Raw genomic sequence first — 16,952 nt, forward strand, 5'->3', positions numbered from 1 at the left:
GGGTGCACGTTTCTTTCATATGTGAAAGGAAAGGAATGCCAGAGACAGTGGAGGAGAACTCAAGCAGGATCTTTGAGAATTATATGATTCATCCAAATGGATGCCTCTACTTTAAAGATACAATTAAATTAAAAGCACCACTGCACTTTTATTATGCTGCTTTTCTGATTATAGCCTACTGAGGTCTTATTTCACCTTCACACACAGAACAGCACAACGAGACTAAGGTCTTTGTCTAACACTACACTAACAACAATATGCCTATGCTCAGCTATCAAGCCCTAAATCATATATTTTGCAAGTACTTTGCCTTCATGGCACTCGTTACTATCTAAGCATATTAAACAGCTATTTTTACACAAAAATATATGAAATGTCATAGTCATGGAGAATCTGACAAAACCAAATAGTAGGAAGACTTTTTTGGTTTTTCCAATTCTCCAAAAACATTTACATCAGTTCTGATTTTTCACCTCTTTGAGGTTTTTTGTAAGATAGAGTTTTTTGAGACATAGAATTCAGATATCGATAACAATATTTATCATCAATCAGTCTTCTTTTACAATTTTAGACATTTTCTTGTTGAGACAGTTTAAAAATACAGCTTTTATAATCACACATTACTCGTTTATGGGCTATAAACTTATATATTTGATTACAGTTTGTTTGAATTGAATAAAATACTTGCAGCTTATGTGATCTCACTTCATAGAGATGATAACTGCATTACTCACGTCTCTGAGACTTCAAAGTTCATTTTAAAAGATAAATGTGTCTGTTTAAGCATATTTTAAATTAAAGTTATATGAAAGATGCCACACCACAGTTGAACTGGTCTTTAAATGTTCAACATTTATTGTTCTTTCTTTTTGTTTAATGAGCTGCTTTTAAAAAAAACTGTGTGATGCGAATGAGCAGTAATTGTAAATGAATCTGTACCTGCAGCCGTTTCATAAACACAAACTGTCCTTTTGTTTGGGCGCCAGTACAAAACACCAGCTTAGTGAAACACTGCCTCATGACTGATGAGGCTTCAGTGTATCCCTTTCTGACCATATGCTGTTTGTGTTTCAACCAGACCTCCCCTGTTTTTATGTTGCAAGTGTGACTGCACACAGCTGTAATCCACTTAAATTACTTTAGACCACCAACTTCTTGATGCTTTAAAGGTTTTAAAGTCAATTTATACCCCATTTTTTGTTTTCCCTGGTGATCTACAGTATGTTTTTTGAAGAAAAAAATAATAATAATTAACATCATCACTCATTAATAACCTGCGTGTTGCTAGAAGACCCCAATAACTATGCATTTTGTTTTGACAGGGGGTCAGCAGCACTGTAGTTTTTCATCAAGCTGAATTTTTTCCCCCTTTTCTCCTCACACATACCCAGATAGCCTGAAGTTTCTGGGTGTAGTGGACAGGAAACAGGGTACAGCAAAGAAGTGACTGTGTTTGTGACACAGTAAGACAACAATCACTTTGTCTTGTTTAAAGGAAGTGACAAAGGAAATAGCTGTGGAAGCTGCAGAAGGACGAGGAATTAGTTCAACACCATTCCTTTTCCAGCTGCATACATAGAAGACAGCAGGATTTTACTTAGTAAACAGCCTAAACTGGTAATACTACATTTTCAGAAAGAAACAAACAACAGCCTGTGCTTCTTCAGGAGTTTTAGTTGTTCATTGTTAAAGGCAAGGTGTTGACAGTTCATAGTTTTGATAGTAAAGTTGGCTTTTCTGTTATCTGTTGTTGGAACAGCATTTGATCATGGGGCTAAAAAAACAACTACATGAGTGTTTTGTTTTCAATTCAGTCTTGTCAGGTCATCAGCTCTTTCACCTTTTGTTTCTCCATGTTTTTTTCTTCTTTTTTTTAAAAGTTTTTTATTAAATATTTAAGTTTCTGCCACTAAGCCTGCCTTGAGGTACTACACTGTCAGTTCCTGATACTGGGAAAAACACCAAAATACAATTTTACACTCCCTATCACTGTTACGGTGACAAAGTTTCATTATCCAAGGGCTTTCTCAAGATAGTACAGAAGGTCACAGCTACAGCAACAATATTATGCAATGCCTTTTATGGCTGGTTTTAAACTGATTGTGTTTGTACTGGTTTATGTGGACTTTCTCCTTCTTGATTGTCCAATTTGTCTGTAAATCTTTTATTAACTAGAAACTGAGGCTACAATTCGGACAATATCTATTGTCCATCAAAATTGGTGTCAGTAACATGAAAGCATGGATCCATCCTGCCTTATATAAACGGTTAAGGCAGGTGGCGGTGTAATGGTGTGGGAGACATTTTCTTGGCACACATTGGACACTTAGTACCCATTGAGCATGGTTCCGACACCACAGCCTAACTCAGTATTGTTGCTGACCATGTCTAACTCTATGGTGGAACGGGCGATTATTATCATGTATGTACAGTCGACAAATCTGCAGCAACTGTGTGATGATAGCATTTCAAACTCTATGAGGAATGTTTCCAGTACCTTACTGAATCTGCACCACCAATGATGAGGGCAGTTCTGGAGGCAAAGGGGTCCAACCCGGTACTAGCAAGGTCTACCTAATAAAGTGGCCAGTGAGTGTATTTTCTGATAAAAATGTAATAAACACGATGAAAAATATATATCTATATATAGATCTATATATAGATATATATCGATATATATATCTATATATCTATATAGATATAGATATCGCTACCAGAACAAATGAGTCCAAATGTCCAGTCTCTGTCTGAGTAGTCTCCCTCTCGGTTTCCTCGGTCAGATGACAGGAGAATGAGATGAGGAGGAGGAGGAAGGCAGAAGAAGGAGGAACGGAGGAAGAGGATGGGTTTATCAAGTGGTGACGGTGCCGGACTGCTCGTCATTCAGGTTCACGGTATTTGTCCGCGTGAAAGCAGCGAGGCAACAACAGGGGCGGGGTTGTGAGGGAACACCTGAAGGGAGACTTACTCGGTTCTTCTCCCCTACTCTCTGTTGGAGATAGGGCGTGGAGTAATAATGGCTGCGCCTTCATCATCGATCCGAGCGCTTCAAACTGACGAGGTAAAGTCACTCATTTCCTAACCGAGGCTACTTACGCTGTCGTTAGCCAGCTAGCTAACTAGTTACCCCAACCTCAGAGAAGTGAAAATTGCTTCAGAATATCGTTCGGTTTGAATAATTACTGTCTAAACTGTTTGGTGTTTTTCCCCGGAATCTTTGCCTTGACTAAACATTATTGAAGCTCGATGTCGTGGGTCATGTAGTTTTCGGCTAGCTCGACTTTTTCGGACAGGAAACCAGTCCAGTCAGCTGCAGATTTTGCTATCTATCAAACTCCATGACGTCGCCTGGAGTTCAAACCGTGAGTGTGAGCGGAGGCCCCTGAAGTTAGACCAAGAAGTTTCATTCTATATCTGATGATCCACGAAGTTTTTAGTAAATTTATAAGATGCTTATCTTGTTGTGGTTTTAAAGAAATAAAAGTAGAATGCCAGTAAATGACAGGATGTTATGTAACTCACAGACTGAGGGGTGTGCTCCTCTGCCATAAGATTTTAATTAGGACCACAGTTTACATGTTTTTTTTTGTGCCATTTTTTTGTCCAAATTTTTTCTGCCTTGCACTTGATTTAATTTACTTTTATTTTTTTTTAACTTGTCCTGTCCAACAGCTGAGCAAACAGATGAGAGCTGAAAGCCTCTTGTGTTAGACATATTTACTGTTAGAACAGGGGGTTATGAATCTTTTGACACACTAGATGTATATTTGAATTAACCCCTTTTGTAATTTAGGCTATTCACTTTACTTATATTTGTAATATATTTATGTTGGACGGAAAAGAAAAGTTCTCCTACAGGCATGTCATCGTGTACACAAAACAACTCATGTTCACACATACTTACTTCAGTTCAACTAGTGTGAAACATTTCATTCAGTCTTTCAAACTATTGGTGCAAAGGTGAGACAGCACCTGTGCTCGAGTGAAGTGTTTATGTTCTATATGGTGGATGATGGAATGTAAAGAGAAGGAGGGAGAGTGCCCAGTCCTCCCCACACCAAGACCCCCGCCACAGCAGCAGCAGCGGCAGCCAGGACCTGCATGCAGCATACCTGTTCCTTTTTTAGGCTATCATCAAGACAGGGATCTGAATGCAATGAATTCCCCGGCTGTTGCCGAAATATTGGGCTGTTTTATTGAATTAATCTAAATCTTTCCTCTATCTAGAGTTTTCTGTACCTTTTTGTTAGCTTATTTGTTTAAAGAAACATTTGTTTTTGTTTTTAGGTTATGTCTTTAATTTCATACTTGTTCGTTTTGTTTTCTTATTCAGGGTCAAACCCGAATCCTCAGAGTTAAAGTGATTGCTGGATATGGGCTGGCCAAAAAAGACATTCTCGGAGCCAGGTACATTTAATGTTCATTTAATTACTGTTTATTACAAGTTATTATTGTTCTATAAATGCCAAAATAGCCTGTTTTGTCTCAACTGTTTTTTGCATATAGATTTGCTTAAACTACTGTCATAAACAAAACAAGCATTCACACCTTGAAATACTCTCTTCCCAATCGCTTATAATCATTCTTGGGGAGGGGAGGGGGGTGTAAAAGGATCATAACAAATGTCTTAGTGTTGGACAAATTCAAGCTTAGATAGAAGGCAAAAATCTTTCTGTTACTGTGTCTTTATTAACTTTATTTAAACTTTACACGAGGCAAAGACATCCAATAAATCAAACAATTACATTTTAAAAACAAAAGAGACTTGAAGTTGCCATGACCTGCATGACTGCCTATCACATTCTACATCAACCAGGTTGGGATTCATTCACATGTTTGCTGCCTTGCATTGGATTATTGTCATGTCACATGACCCAGTTTCAGCGGTTAGGTGATGACCATAAACCTTTAGTGTACAACAGTTGACTGTTGACTTTTTTGGCTGCTAAAAGCTTCCAACACTGTGCTTGACTATGTTTTCGCTGAACATTTCACTGCATTAAGGCCAAAAAGTTACATAGTTTGAACTAATTTTTCCTCCCATTGTTCCCAATGTTGTATGTTTTTTTATAACTGAACTTTGCAAATCTTAGTTTCACTTTCATGCGAATTTTTCCCCCCTCCTAAATAAGCCAGAAGTCCTGTCATGACATTTTATAGAGGCCCAGTAGGCTCTGTAATCTAACATTTGGACTATTTATAAATTATTTTCATAGTTTTAGCTTGATAATTTTCTTTGAATGTTTAATTCTAAGTAGATCAAAAAAGACTTAAATGCATTCCATTCATCTTTCTCACTGTAGAGCAGGGGTTTCCCAACCCTAATCCTTACATTGTTGTAATCCAACAAACTGTTTTAATCTCCCTATTTCGAGAAATCAATAAGAAAAAATATAACAAAAGCAATTTCCTGTCAACTAAACCTGTACAGTATTTAAACCCATATATACTTCATGATGCACATGTGCATGCCAACATGTGTTGGTTGGTGAGAAACTGCTAAAATGTGTAAATACCTAATCAGTTCAAGTGTCTTTATAGATTCTGACATCCTTTCAAAAATAACACTAAAACTGAAAGATCATATGTTTGGTTTGAAAGACGTTAACTTGGTTATTTAAGGATTACTCGTCTCTTCAGAGTGTGAATTGTGGTTTAAATTGTATTGATCCTTTCTTTCATTCATTCATTCATCTTCTTAACCGTTTATTCCCTTTCGGGGTCACGGGGTTGCCGGAGCCTATCCCAGCCACTTGGGCGTAGGCAAGGGATCCTTTCTTTTTAATCCAAATTTATATTTTTAGGGTATTCAGAGCAAATCAGTGTTTAAAATGATGTAGCATCAGCATTTTGTTTTAAATTCAATTATGTGTTTTCCGTTAAACTATCAAATGACATCATTTTTAAATAATACATTTGGATGTCATACAAAAACATTTATGCCTCATATTTTTGTGCTATTTCTTAAGTGTGTCTATAAAGACCCACTTCAATGAAAATTGTGTTTTTATTTATAAATTATGATTTGAGTGGGACTTTCAGCTTCATCTTTTTGTCAACCTGTGAGAACAGCCTGAAATGTTGATCTTGTTTGTTTATGCAGGGACCTCCATCCCTTTTTTTGGTCAGAGTTAATACGTTACTTATGATGACACACTGCAACTGGCAGGGTAATGAATAACACGCTGGAATTGAAATAATGTTGCTTTAATGAATAGTGGTTCAAATCATTTGTGATGGAATTGCTGTCATTACCTGAGCAATGAGCTGCCTAAACTGTTGAGTTAGTGTTTTTATAAATCTGAAATAATCAAACTACCTTTGAGTGAAGAAAGCCACAAGCAGATATATAATTCCTGTTAGGATGCTTATAAAGGGATATAAATCTCAATCTGCCTTTCTGTTGCAGTGATCCATATACAAGACTGTCTCTCTATGATCCTGTTAATGGAGAAATCACAAGTCTGCAGACCAAGACAGTTAAAAAGGTGGGTGGGTGCACATCTGAAGCTAAAGTCAGACCTGTTTTTGTTAGCGGACTTATATATGAAAATCTTTATTCAAATCTCATGTCATGCAAAGACTCTGGACCCACGGTGGAATGAAGAATTCTTCTTCAAAGTAGGTCCCTCATGACAAAACATCATGTCTATTCTAATATCTCTTTTTCTAAAAGTTCTTGCTTTATCCTAAAGAAATGTGTGAAGCTTCGTTTAAGGACACCCTGTTTTTCAGGTTGACCCCAAAAGGCACCGTTTGCTGTTTGAGGTGTTTGATGAAAACCGCCTGGTAAGACGTTTCATTCAGTTTTTCCAAGATGTATGCATGTTTAGCTGGTGTTAAAAATGTTTTTCACAATCTGTTGAAGTAGTCATGCTGTGTACTGAAGGTTTATTAGAAGTGTGGATGAGAGAGGGGTCAGTCTCTGTACGCTACACTCAGATTCAGCAGAGCAGTGAATCTCAAAAGTGGATGGTTTTGTTGCTGCATCAATAGAAGGGATTGGATCCCTGAAATGTGAGTGGGGTTTTGCGATTACTGCCGGTAGAAAAGGAATACAAACTCAGAGAGCTGCTTAGGGCCAGCACTTAAGTAGGGAAGCAGAAGCTTCAGTTTTGTAAGATTTGTAGGAAAGAGGAAGCTGCTAATTCTGTCGTCAAAAATTCACATCACTTTTTGTATGAAATCGACCAGCAGTATTTGTAGTCACAGATTTATTTACAGCTGTAGGCAGCCCTGTCAATGGATAAACTAAAGAAACGCTTACATTTTAACCTATAGCTCAGACACTACAGGTTTGCTGTCAACAAATTAGCAGTAAACAAACTGATTTGATTTTCAAAAACGTCTTTGTAAGGAATCCTGTTTTGTATACCAAGAAACAGCAGCGTCAACGGAATGTGTCATATTCCTGAAGATGCAGGTATTCTCTAGTACCTTTAACATTGGCTGTGCTTGTCAATGATGCAGTAGGACCCTTATTTTGCCATGACACACACAGTATTGTTAGAAACCTAAGACACTCTGTTAGTCACACCTGTAAATATAGGGGAATTTGGCAGCTGTGAGAACATCCTTAAATCTGTTTGGTTAAAGATTACCAGATTTTTTTGTAATTATTTCGTTTGTGCAGGACCGAAAACCATTTGAAAAAGGGATGCTGGTGTTTGGTGTTTTTTTGTGTGTGATTCCACATTTCCAGCATTTTCAGATGCTAAATATCAGTTGAGCTGCTTCCTCTGTTCCTTGCTGGTATGAGGTGCAGCAGCTCCCAAGACAAATGGCTAAAACTCTGCGGTTGCACTTATTCTTCTTCCTTGAACTCAGTGTTAAGTTTCTGTATTTGTATGATATACAAGTCATTCCTTAGTTTGACAAACCACCTGTGCCTTTGTATTTCTTTCATGAGCACCTAATGAGGAAAACGATTTAACACATTTTTTTCCATATTCAACTCTTTTTGATGGAATAAATTTTGCAGTTTATTCCAATCCAGATTTATTTTTAAATTACAGCCCAGTAATAAGTAGAATATAAATAAAACCACATTTACAGATGAGTTTGGCCAGACCAATCTAAATTAGTTGGAGAATTTAGGATTATTTATACGTAGTTAAAGAACTGGTTCTCTTCAGAACAAAATACCTCGTTTCTACAATTTGCCCAACTGGTAAATCAGGATTTTCTAGGAAGCAGCAAATTAGTTTCTCATAAAAACACGTCAATGTAGAACCATTTGCAATCATTCATTTAGAAAAGTGGGTCATTTACCTGCAGCATGTTACACAGTAATCAAATGAACTGTGCTAACAGATCAATTCACGTGATCTGTTTCAGTCCCTGGAAGATTTTGTTTTATCTGTTCAATCATTATCTCTTTCTACACAAAACGCCATAAAACATGACCTCACAGATGAAAACAGGCTTTTTTCATGTGTTCACAGTTTGACAGAATGTTTCCATCGTAGGCTTAAGGTCACATGATACAATAGCTTTGGGTGTGACCTTAGACTTGCACAAGACTGGGTCAGGCTTAGCATCTTGTGCTGCAGGAAGGAATTGTGTTACTTCTTAGAGCTAATGTGTAAACTCACACATTAGCAAGGCGTATTTTTTGTCATCTTTCCTTTCTTTCTTATTTCTTATCCAAGAGTTCCAGTGACTCCGTTGCTTATGGTTAAACAATCACTGTGACCAGCAACAGTTGTTGTAAATGTATTCATTTTTCGAAGATTCACCTCAAAGCAACAGGTTTTGTTGTTGCTAAACTTATCCTCTACAGCCGCTGAGCAAACAGATGAGAGCTGAAGGCATCTCGTGCTGTTACAATAGGGGTAATGTACCTTCGGACAAGTGAGAAGTAGATGTGTATAAATCCCTTATATTATATTTATGTACATTTCTTTGTGGGCTGATCTGAAGAAAGCGCTAGAGTGGGATTGTAGAGATGGGGCTGCAAAAACTTTCACACACATGGATATCGACACATACACAATAAAAATACAAATCAACTCACATTGATTCGTATGAATAATTTTGCCTTATTGCAATGTGTGTTCTATCAAATGAGAAACAACAGAAGTGGTGGCTACAAGCAAAGCCTCTCTTCCCCACATATTTTCCCTAATCTTGTGGCAGCTGAGCATGTTGGTGTTGCAAGTGACTTATTGTCCCATTGTGTGCATTTCTGTAACATTTTGCTTCTGAAATCATAGGAAGTCAGACCTGTTATTCTGTTTGTGTCACTTTTAGTATTTAACAATTGTGAACATACTTTAGGTCTATGAGATTGTTAAATAAAAAACCCAATCAGGCAAACTGTAATGTTCTATGAATTCTTCTAGGTTTAGGATTGGGTGTTCACTACTACTTTACAGTTATGCAAAGATGTATTTCTCTTAGAGGTAAGGTAGAAAGAGAGGTTGTGCTGTGTATATACCTACTACATTATGCAAAGCATCTCTGTTGAACCCTTTTTGAATTCTATATTGCAAAGTTCAAATACTTTATTTAAAAAAAAAGTAAAACCTTGCAACAATACTGAGCCTATTGGCCCTCAGTTGCACAAATGCTGTCAAGTAAAATTTTTTTAAAGACTTCAGGAAAAAAAGGTTCTAGACCGAATCTTTTTGAAATAATCTAAAATCATAGTTTTTCACATTTGCTCTTGGCAAGCATAGCTGCCCTTGATTGAAAAAAACCATTTTAAATCCACCTTCATCTATTCAATTTAATTTTATTCATATGGCAAAATTTGAAATACAAGATCTAACGACACGACATGGTGAGACGACGTAGCTAACGACACTAGCAACGGTTGCTAAGGAGCCGTAGTGAGACGACAGGGAGGAACGACACTGTCAAAGACAAATGCAAAGGTTTAAACATAACCCATGAACAAATGTTCAGTAGACAGAGACAATGGACCAAAGACATAGACAGTGGTCACAAAAACATATATTTGGCACAAACAGAACCTCATATACTATAACATGTTTGGTATTTCTAGGAAAATGTATTTTTTACCATCTCTCTGTTTTGACAAAAGATCCTTTATAGTGTTATAACAGAATTTTTTTTTGTCTCTGGTTCATCTCTTAGACTTCTCTAGAAAGTGGATCCGTCCTTGTATTATTTCGGTTTCTCTTCATTTAAGGAATCCTAAAACGACGCCCTTTCCTTTCAAACATAGTGAAGTTATCAAACACATTGGGAAACACTGATAAGGTTGGGTTGGCATAATGTAAATTCTCATTAACCATTTGCACTGTAGTGGTTCATTTTGGTCTCAATGGACTATCTTTCAGAGATTCTGCTTCCTATTTATTACATCCTAATGGATATCTTAGCCTCCATGCTTCTAATTTGTCAGTATAGGACTCAATGTGTAACCACAAGGCTCTTTAGAACAGAAGATTGTCTTGCTCCATTTAGATCGAGAACTGAAAGATTTCCTGGATCCTGGATGAAGTGGTGACTCAAACATCAAACTTCTATGTTTTATCAAAAACATGTGTCCATGGCAATTGCTTAGAATGATTCCTTAGAATTTGATAGTCTATGTTTATGCTGTAATTGGTTTTTATCTAATAGGTACCATCTGCAGACTACAAGTTTTGATTTTCTGTTCACTTTTGATACGCGCAACCTGATTCTGCTAACGATTTTTCCAACTTTAAAGAAGTCAGTATTAAATATTGTAAAAAAAATAAAATTATAAATATTTGGCTAAATCAGTGATGTGACATTGTCCATTCCTGGTAGGTTCCATTCCATACATGTTAGTGTTTCTCCGCTCGATTTAATTTTGTATTACTGCTCAATTTCAGTCTCACTGATACATCCAGTTGGAGCAGTTTGATTTATTTCAGAGCTAGATTGGTTGGTTTACTGTAAAGTAAAATAGTTAAGATTTAGACTGACTCCTATTTTACCTCTTCAAATTCTCCTCAGATCTTATCTCAGAGTTTCCATTTGTAGCAACAATATCTTGCACTCTTAAATGTTGAGTAAATATGACCTTGTTTACTTCTGCGTCATGGAACATGAGATCCGGCAAAGCTCCTTCATTGTATTAATATATTACATCATGATACAGTTGTGTAGATTGACAAATATGTGTGTGGTGTTAGTCATACATCTTATCTTATGGCTGACCTATCACCATCACTCTCCTCTATCAGTTCTGGGGAGTGACTCATCTGCAGTCATGTGGTTCACTGGTCATGTGAGACATTGTTCCACCATGAAAGTGAGCAGGAAAAAAAGTGTCTGCTCGTGAGTCATGTCATTATCCTAGCTTTGCTTCTTAATATTAAACATTACCACCGCTCTGTATTGGAAAGCAGAGTAATTATCGGAAATAGACCAGCCTAGCTAACAATAAGCTTCCATTAATAAACTGGACTGTCAACAGCCATGGAAAAGAAATCAGAGCAGCAACTGGCTGTTACATGCGGAGTCATATAACCAGTGTCGTGTGACGGTAATGTCACAGTTATTATAGTTTTTATTTTAAAAGAAATATCCTTTAGCTCAGTGTTTAGCAGTTTGTTGGATCCCTGCTCAAAACAAGTAATTTAGCATTCTAGTTTATCACTTTGGAAGTCTCAGCATTAATGCTGTTGTGCAGCTTTAAATCTGTCTTACAATCCAAATGATCTATTTCTTCAACTTGAGCTTCAGTTTGATTCAGAATTATGTTGAAAGTCTTTCATTTTGATTTCCTGTAATTTCCTGTAATTCAATAGTAGAAGGTAAAAATATTTGTTGGAGGAAGGAGCAGCGAAACATTAGATGAACTGCAGTCACAGGAAGTGCAGTCCTGAGTGAGTGAGCCAAAGCAGATGTAACAGTTCACTAGACATTCAGCGTAAGTCTGCCTTCTTCAAGCTGGTTTTTCTTTCTTTTTAAAAGAGTAAACAAGATTGAATAAGATCGAGAGGGCAGACTTTCGATAATGGCATAATTACTTGTGTTTTACTGTAACTTTGTTTTCTGTTAGGGGGTCTGCTCTGGTTTTAAAATTGTTCATTTGGGTCAAGTATCCAAACAGAACCACTGGCCCCTTCTGACTTAAAGCTGAGATGAGCCTGGAGAGGAATGTAGGTTGTCACCAGAGCTATTTTGGCAATGTCCAGTCGCTAATGATTGTGATCACAGCGGAGTGCGCAGCAGTTGCTTTACTTGCTTCTTTTTCCTACCAGCAAGTGTGATCATGCTGCTCTTACAGGCGCTGCAGGGATTAGGGAGTTAAACAAATGGCGCGTCGGCTCCGCTTGCATTTCGCGTCAAGGAGAAGCAACACGGACCCCCTGTCACAAAGCCCGAGCAGCCACGATGAGGAGAGCGGAGTTGGTGCGTCTGTACGTAGTCCCACACAGAGTCTGGCGCACAGTTCTGTCCACTTGAAGGTGACTCCTCTGTCACCAGACTTTGCCAACAGTCAATACTCTTCAGTTTTCATACCGAGAGTTAACACTGGAGGGTGTAATACGAAGAGCGTTCTACAAATCTCACTGCAGCCCTGTGGACAGCTCAGTGGAGAGCAGGATGGCAGCATAGAGGATGGAGACCCTGGGGTTAATGAAGGCGGCGGAGGGTCGTGCCACAGCAGCATGGCAAGTGATGCTGGTTACTGCAGCAGCAACAGCATCTTTGAACCGGAGCCTCCAGAAAAGCACAAGACCAACCACGAGAGAACTCGACTCTCCTGGAGAACCAGAGTCCCACTGCGGAGGTGCTCGTCTTTGGTTATATTTCCAAAAAGCCCCTGCAGCACTCCACCTGCCTCCCCAGTGAGTTCAGGAGCTTTGCCACCTCTCCTGCCAGCAAGAGGATCTAGTCATTCAACTCCTCAGTCATCTACCAATACATTTTCACAAGACGACGAGGAAGTAAGTTACAAAGGGTCCACCACAGCTGCAGTCAGTTGCCAAAGTCAGCCAAGAGGAAACTGTTCAGCAGCTGAGGACTCGAAACACACGGTGCACTTTAATCTGCCTGTACAGGATAAACAGCAGTCCAAAGCTGAGAGCAGGAATGCAGGGGCAGAAGTTTCATCAGCTCCAGACAGGTCTAATCGTCACTCAAGTAGTTTGCTGCTGCATTTTACCCCCCACAGTCCACAGGGCTCGACAAAGGCAGCTCTCAGTAAGGATGCAAATGTGGAATATCCAGAGGCTCATCACCCTACTAATCGTGCTGAGCATGTACATGATGGGAAAAAAAAACTGTATCGCAGTACCTCTGCTTGTTTGTTTCCTTCTACAAAACCATCGCCCAAAAGGAAGCCTTGTTTAACGGGGAATGGCCAAGACTGGTCTGAGGATGGTCGCTGTCACCGTGCCGTGCAAAGGAGTTTTTCCCTCGAGGTGCCGTACCCTAACACCGAAATTTCATGTCACGTTTCAAAACCGAAGCTCAGCAGCTCTTATTCTCCCCATGTGCATATTCATTTGTCGCCCTGTTGCCCCACAAAGTTGCCCAACTCTACCAATGATGTAAACACAAGCCATAAATGGAATAATGAAACAAAGAGTTCAGGTCAGAGCACCAAGGTGAGTGCTATATTTAACGCTAACACCGACTAACAGCTGAATGCCTGAACTGGGATGTTGTGAAAACTAACATCTGTCAGAATTTTTTTTTAATGTAGATTATTGCCATATAGTTTTTCTGTGACATAAGTTCTGCTGAAAAAGTTGCTAAATAAGTCTAGCTTACAAAGATGTAATCTTACCCATCAGGATACTATTTAAAACGGGGTAATTGGTGCAAAATGCAAATGACAGGGTTTTATAAAATATGTAAATAACAAATAATTTAGAATTTTTGCTACCAGAAAAAAAATAGTTTCAATAAAATTTAAAGAACAATGCTACATATTAAGTACACATTTGTTTTTTCTAACTCTCCTTTTCATTTACTACCACTAAAGTGTTGCTTACAAGGGTTAGCCTTCAGGCTTTGTTCAAGACGTGCTGTAACTCCATAAGATCTTGAATACAAAGTCACGCAAAGAACAAGTACAGTGTGGACAAACACTTAGAGATATTGATTTACATTATATTTAATCCTTCCAAATGTGGATTTCCAAATAATGTGTGAATTGCAAAGACATGGTTCTTTACCATCTTGGGGGCATAACAATCCAATGTTGGGCAAACTCAACAGTTCCCTACTTTTATGATTCGGTTAGCACTATGAAGGATCAACTTAAGTATATCCCAAGGCTAATTTTAGTGGTGGGAAAAGTGCTGCCCCTTGCTGACTTAAATAAAGGGGCTCTGAAATATTCCCCCTGACTCCAGATAGTCTGGTGGACTGAAGCACTGCTTGGTCCTGTGGATTCAAATTTAACAGCATGATACTAGAGCAGCACACAGTCATGCCAGCCATCTGTGGACATGGCATGTGTGTGCGTGTTTCCCAGTACGTGTGCTGCCTGCACTGTTGTTCGTCTTCCAAGCAATGTTTGTTAAGTATTATGTGTCGGTCTCCCCACACTTTTGGCAGGTTGTAAGAAACTAAGGATTTCTGTCACATTTAGATGGTCTTTTCATTTTTAAAGATTTTAATGTTGCGCCCTCCTTTTAAATCATACTTTGTTCTAAATGCAGCAAGGACTACTAAAAGGTACTTGTAATGGTTATTCAGTCAAGTCTCACATCACACATGTGCAGTTAAAAACCTTTTTTTTTTACTCCTGTTCCACTTGCACTTCACCACCAAAGACATTTACTGCGTTATGTGTAAACTTGTCTCATACTGTAATAATGCTTGTATGTTGTTCCTAAATTTCATGCTTTTCCCCTCAAAATTTGTTAAATTTGTTGAAGTTTAAATACTTCCTCAGCTCATTTGCTGTGTTACTGCTCTATATTTATCAGAATGTTACTGTCACACATGTACTGTATAAAAATACATAAACTGGACACAAATATAGCCGCTTGCTTTGGTTTTTCAAGTTATTCTTTCATTAGTGGTGTCATGCCAGTCCAAAATGTCCAAATTACAGAATAACTAGGACTGCACTTGATCCGCACTTGATGAAGTGTGAGCCAGATGTTTCATGTGTGCTTTATTTGCAAGTATGATTGGTTTTTCATTTTATAATGCTTAAAGTACTAGGGTTTTACCTCACTGATAACTCTGCTGGTATTTAAATAAATGTACCGGTATACGAACCCAACAGAAAAAAGAGAACTATGGATTAAGTTTAGGGTGTTGTTAAATTGTGATGTTGGCTCTTTTGTTATGTTGTTTAGAATGTATGTCTAATGGTATAAATACCTGAAAAGACCATTCCATAAATTTTTTTTTCCACACACCCCTTATGACAAAAGAATCTTTGTAGCGACTTCAAAACCAAACAGTCGCTGAGAGGCGGACGCTGGGTCCGGGTATTGAATGACGGGCTCAGAAAACCAGAAAGCATAACGAAGTTTGTATTTTGAAGTTTTAATAATAAAAAAATGAAAGTAATTAAATCCACTTATTATATTATGATCAAGAAAGAAAAAAACAGAGAATCAAGAAAAAAGCACTAAAGCGTATGAAGCGATTAAAAAAAAATAATACGGCAACCCAGCTCACCCCCCCCCCCTTCCATCTTACACAGGGAAAAACCACAGGTGAGTTAAAGTTAATGTCACCACCCACAAACATGTGACCCACCAGCTGATTATCCTACTCAATGACCTATAATAAAAACAAATCTATATTTATTCAGCATAAGAAAGACCACACTTAATTCTTGGCACCTACAATCTTTGTGTTCATCTCTTAAAGACACCTTAACTTTGAAGTGTGGAAAATGTGACTTTCTTTTTGTGTCTCAATAAATATGTTGTGTTGATACTGTAAATTTTCCATGAGGAAAGCAAATGAATCATATTAGCCTTTAGACACCGTGTGGATAGATATGATGTTAACTGCAAATGGTTTCCATTTCAGGAAATGAGTTTGCTTTTTTGAACTTTTTCCATTTTGCTTTGGGTTCCTGGGTTCAAGATGAAGTGGGGATACTTTGCCCAAATGTTAAAGAAACACGATCAACACACTCCCCCATTTCCTTTACTATTAAACATTTTCAAACAGAAAATGTTCATTTGGATGGGCCTTGGGAAAGAAAGCATGACAAGCTGATGCTGCTGGATTCTTCAAGGGAGACTTCTTTCCTTTCTCTCTCTTATTTGTGTAGTTCCCTCTGGATGTGTTTGCACAGGTTTTTACCTGGGATTTGCAGAATACGTAGCATATTTTCTCTTCCATTGTCACTATATATTTAAATTTATAATTGGTATCATACTGACGGATAAAAGCTGTTTTGGAATATATAATAAGCACATTTTGGGAGGTAAAGCCATCGTGGCTCATTAAACTTTTGTATGTGATGATAAAGCTTGTATGACTTTTTTCTGCTTCCTTTTGATTTTTTCATGGGGGGGGGGGGCAGTGGCTCAGGTGGTTGAGCAGGTTGGCCAATGATCAATGGGACGGTGGTTCGATCCCTGCCTCCCCCAGTCAACTGTCGTTGGGTCCAGACGCCTCAATTTTTTCAAATACATTTCTCTGAAAATGTTAAACTACCAACATTACTAAGATAATATATTCTATATAATAGGATGGATCTCTTGACCATCATTGAAATCAAAGAATTAAGACTAAAGAAAAGTGCTGCCCCTTGCTGACTTAAATGAAGGGGCTCTGAAATATTCCCCCTGACTCCAGATAGTCTGGAGTAAGACTAAAGTAGTGCAGCTTTTCGAAAATGGTTCCTAATTTGGTATTCGCTGGTTGTCTGTAACTCAGATTACTCCCTTAAGTTTGTTTGGCTCAGTTTAGAAATTATTATCTTTGCTGCTTCACCTTTCAAGTCTTGTGCTATACTATAAATAAGAATAGGACAAATGGACTAACTATTATTTTGTTTTGTTTTTTTCTTCCTT

General features: G+C 38.0%; 1 protein-coding gene across 5 annotated transcripts in view; it reads left to right on the forward strand.

Annotated features, from left to right (window-relative positions):
* The first annotated feature begins 2,778 nt into the window (after window positions 1–2,778).
* nedd4a (NEDD4 E3 ubiquitin protein ligase a) overlaps window positions 2,779–16,952 on the forward strand; it is a 33,536-nt gene continuing 19,362 nt past the window's right edge. Inside the window, exons 1-5 of one of the 5 annotated variants that reach the window (XM_011491447.4) lie at window positions 2,779–3,061; window positions 4,334–4,407; window positions 6,410–6,488; window positions 6,583–6,621; window positions 6,736–6,789. In XM_011491447.4, coding sequence (XP_011489749.1) covers window positions 3,017–3,061; window positions 4,334–4,407; window positions 6,410–6,488; window positions 6,583–6,621; window positions 6,736–6,789 — 291 coding nt within the window. In that variant the 5' untranslated portion in view covers window positions 2,779–3,016. Of the gene's footprint in view, window positions 3,062–3,212; window positions 3,363–4,333; window positions 4,408–6,409; window positions 6,489–6,582; window positions 6,622–6,735; window positions 6,790–12,057; window positions 13,560–16,952 lie in introns of those variants that run through there. The other 4 variants (XM_078944512.1, XM_078944513.1, XM_020714371.3 and 1 more) reach the window with 4 other exon arrangements.

Source organism: Oryzias latipes, chromosome 3, assembly GCF_053564925.1.
Source record: "Oryzias latipes strain Hd-rR chromosome 3, Olatipes_Hd-rR_3.1".
NCBI lineage: Eukaryota > Metazoa > Chordata > Actinopteri > Beloniformes > Adrianichthyidae > Oryzias > Oryzias latipes.